General features: G+C 42.4%; 1 protein-coding gene across 1 annotated transcript; it reads left to right on the forward strand.

Annotated features, from left to right (window-relative positions):
- Positions 1-346: 346 nt before the first annotated feature.
- On the forward strand, positions 347-1,584 carry LOC130940096 (uncharacterized). Its single transcript, XM_057868145.1, has 2 exons — positions 347-1,190; positions 1,328-1,584. Exons 1-2 carry the CDS (start codon positions 347-349, stop codon positions 1,582-1,584), a joined length of 1,101 nt encoding a protein of 366 aa, XP_057724128.1.
- The last annotated feature ends 591 nt before the right edge of the window (positions 1,585-2,175 follow it).

Below are 2,175 nucleotides of genomic sequence, written 5' to 3' on the forward strand. Positions count from 1 at the left end.
ATCATATGACATGAATGGTGGTTTCAACCAAGGGGACGCTTATGGCTACGCTCAAACCACTACTGAGCAAGTTAACTATATGGAAAATTTCTCTAGAAATTCCGATAATGATCCCTATGCCAACACATTCAACCAGGAATGGAGGAATCACCCTAATTTTGGGTGGAGAGAGCAACCCCAGAAGCCCCAACATAATTTTAACAACAACCAGGGTAGCTCTAATCAGAATAGATTCAACAACTGTCAGTTCTAGCCCTTTTAACAGCAACAGACATCCTCACAAACCCAAAACACTCCTGACTTGGCTACTCTAGTTGTAGAACTTTCTAAGAGCACTCATAGCTTTATGCAGGAGACTAGAGTGTCCATTCAAAACTTGAAAGTACAAGTGGGTCAGTTGAGTAAAAGAATACTTGAGAGACCTCCTAACACTCTTTCTGGTGACACAGAGATAAATCCAAGAGAAGAGTGTAAGGCTCTCATAATGGCCAATGACCCCATGATGAAGAAGGAGACGCCAATTGTTAAGGAGTCAGAGGAGAAAGAGGCTCTAGAAAAGGCTGAAGCTACAGTGCTACATGCCCCACCTAGGGTGCCTATTCAAAAGCCTGAAACACCACAACTTCAGAAATCCCAAAAGGAGACCAAGGACAAGCAGTACTATCAGTTCTTGGAAGTCTTCAAAAAGCTCCACATCAATATTTCTTTTGTAGAGACTCTGAAGAAGATGTCTCCCTATATAGCTTTCATGAAAGGCTTACTCTCTGAGAAGAAAGTCTTAAAGGAAGATGAAACAGTGGTGTTGACCAAGGAGTGTAGTACGCTCATTCAGAGCAAACTGCCTAAGAAGATGCCAAATCCAAGAAGCTTTCAGATTCCCTGTACTATTGGAAATGTCACTTTTGACAAGGCTCTTTGTGATCTTGGCTCAAGTATCAATCTGATGCAATTATCTATGATGCGGAAACTGAAAATTCAAGAGGTACAACCTACAAAGATAGCATTGCAGATGGCTAACAAGTCTCTGAGGCAAGCACATGTGCTAGTGGAAAATGTCTTGGTCAAGGTTGGAGAGTTATTCCTCCTTGCAGATTTTGTCATACTTGATATGGGAGAGGATGCAAATAACTCCATCATACTAGGAAAACCATTTCTAGCCACTGGGAGAGCTCTGATTGATGTTGAAAGAGGCAAATTGGTCCTAAAAAATTGTGGAAAAATTATTTGGTGTTCAAGCTTTTGAAACCTTCATCACTCTGTGGAGAAGGAGGTACCTGCATGCAAAGTTCAAAGCCTAAGCCTTCCCAATTGATGGAAACCCATACAGTTTTTCTAGACATCAAATCTAAGTTTGGTGTTGTGCACTCACCACCCACCAAAGAGGGAGTAGGCCCCAAGAAGAAGGTACTCAAGGGCTGGAGGAATAAGAAGATCTCTACTGAAGATTTCTCATCTGGCATGAAGGTGATATTTACTAGAAGTCCAGTCATACCTCACACAGTGAACCAGATCCTATCCCTTGAGCATGTTGAGCTGATTTGTGAAAGTACAGGGAAGAAGTTCACAGTGAGGGTGAAGACCTGAGCCCCTATGATCCTCCTTCTTAGAGGAGCCGGTCGTCAAGCTAGTGACGGTAAAGACACGCTTATTGGAAGGCAACCCAACCATAAGCATCCTTTAGTTTATTTCAGTTTTATTTCGATTCTATTTTCATTTTATTTTCCATTGAATTTTATAGTTTTGCTAGGTTTAATCTAGTTTGTGATCATGCACAGTGCTTAGAACAGGAATAGAAGGACTCAGAATGGAGAACAGATAACCCTAGAGCAAGGTATGTTCTAGCACTAAACACCAAGTTGGACATTTAGCACCAGGAAGAGGCAAAGAGGCTCTGTCGTTAAACCCTAGGAGAGCGTTTAACGCCCAGAGTGGAGCATGGAGTGGGCGTTAATGCCCATAATGGGCGTTCCTTCACCAATTTTTATCCCCCCTTTGGGCATTTTTAACGCCCATAATAGACATTTAGCGCCAATAAGAAAAAGTATCCCTTGCTGGCGCAAAATGCTAGGACTGGCGTTTAGTGCATAGTACACAATTTCAAGTTTTGAAGGAGGGGGTTTAACCAATGGCTAAAACCCCAACCCCTCACCCTTTGACCATTCAAACCTACCCCTC

This window comes from Arachis stenosperma, chromosome 7 (genome assembly GCF_014773155.1).
Source record: "Arachis stenosperma cultivar V10309 chromosome 7, arast.V10309.gnm1.PFL2, whole genome shotgun sequence".
Taxonomy (NCBI): domain Eukaryota; kingdom Viridiplantae; phylum Streptophyta; class Magnoliopsida; order Fabales; family Fabaceae; genus Arachis; species Arachis stenosperma.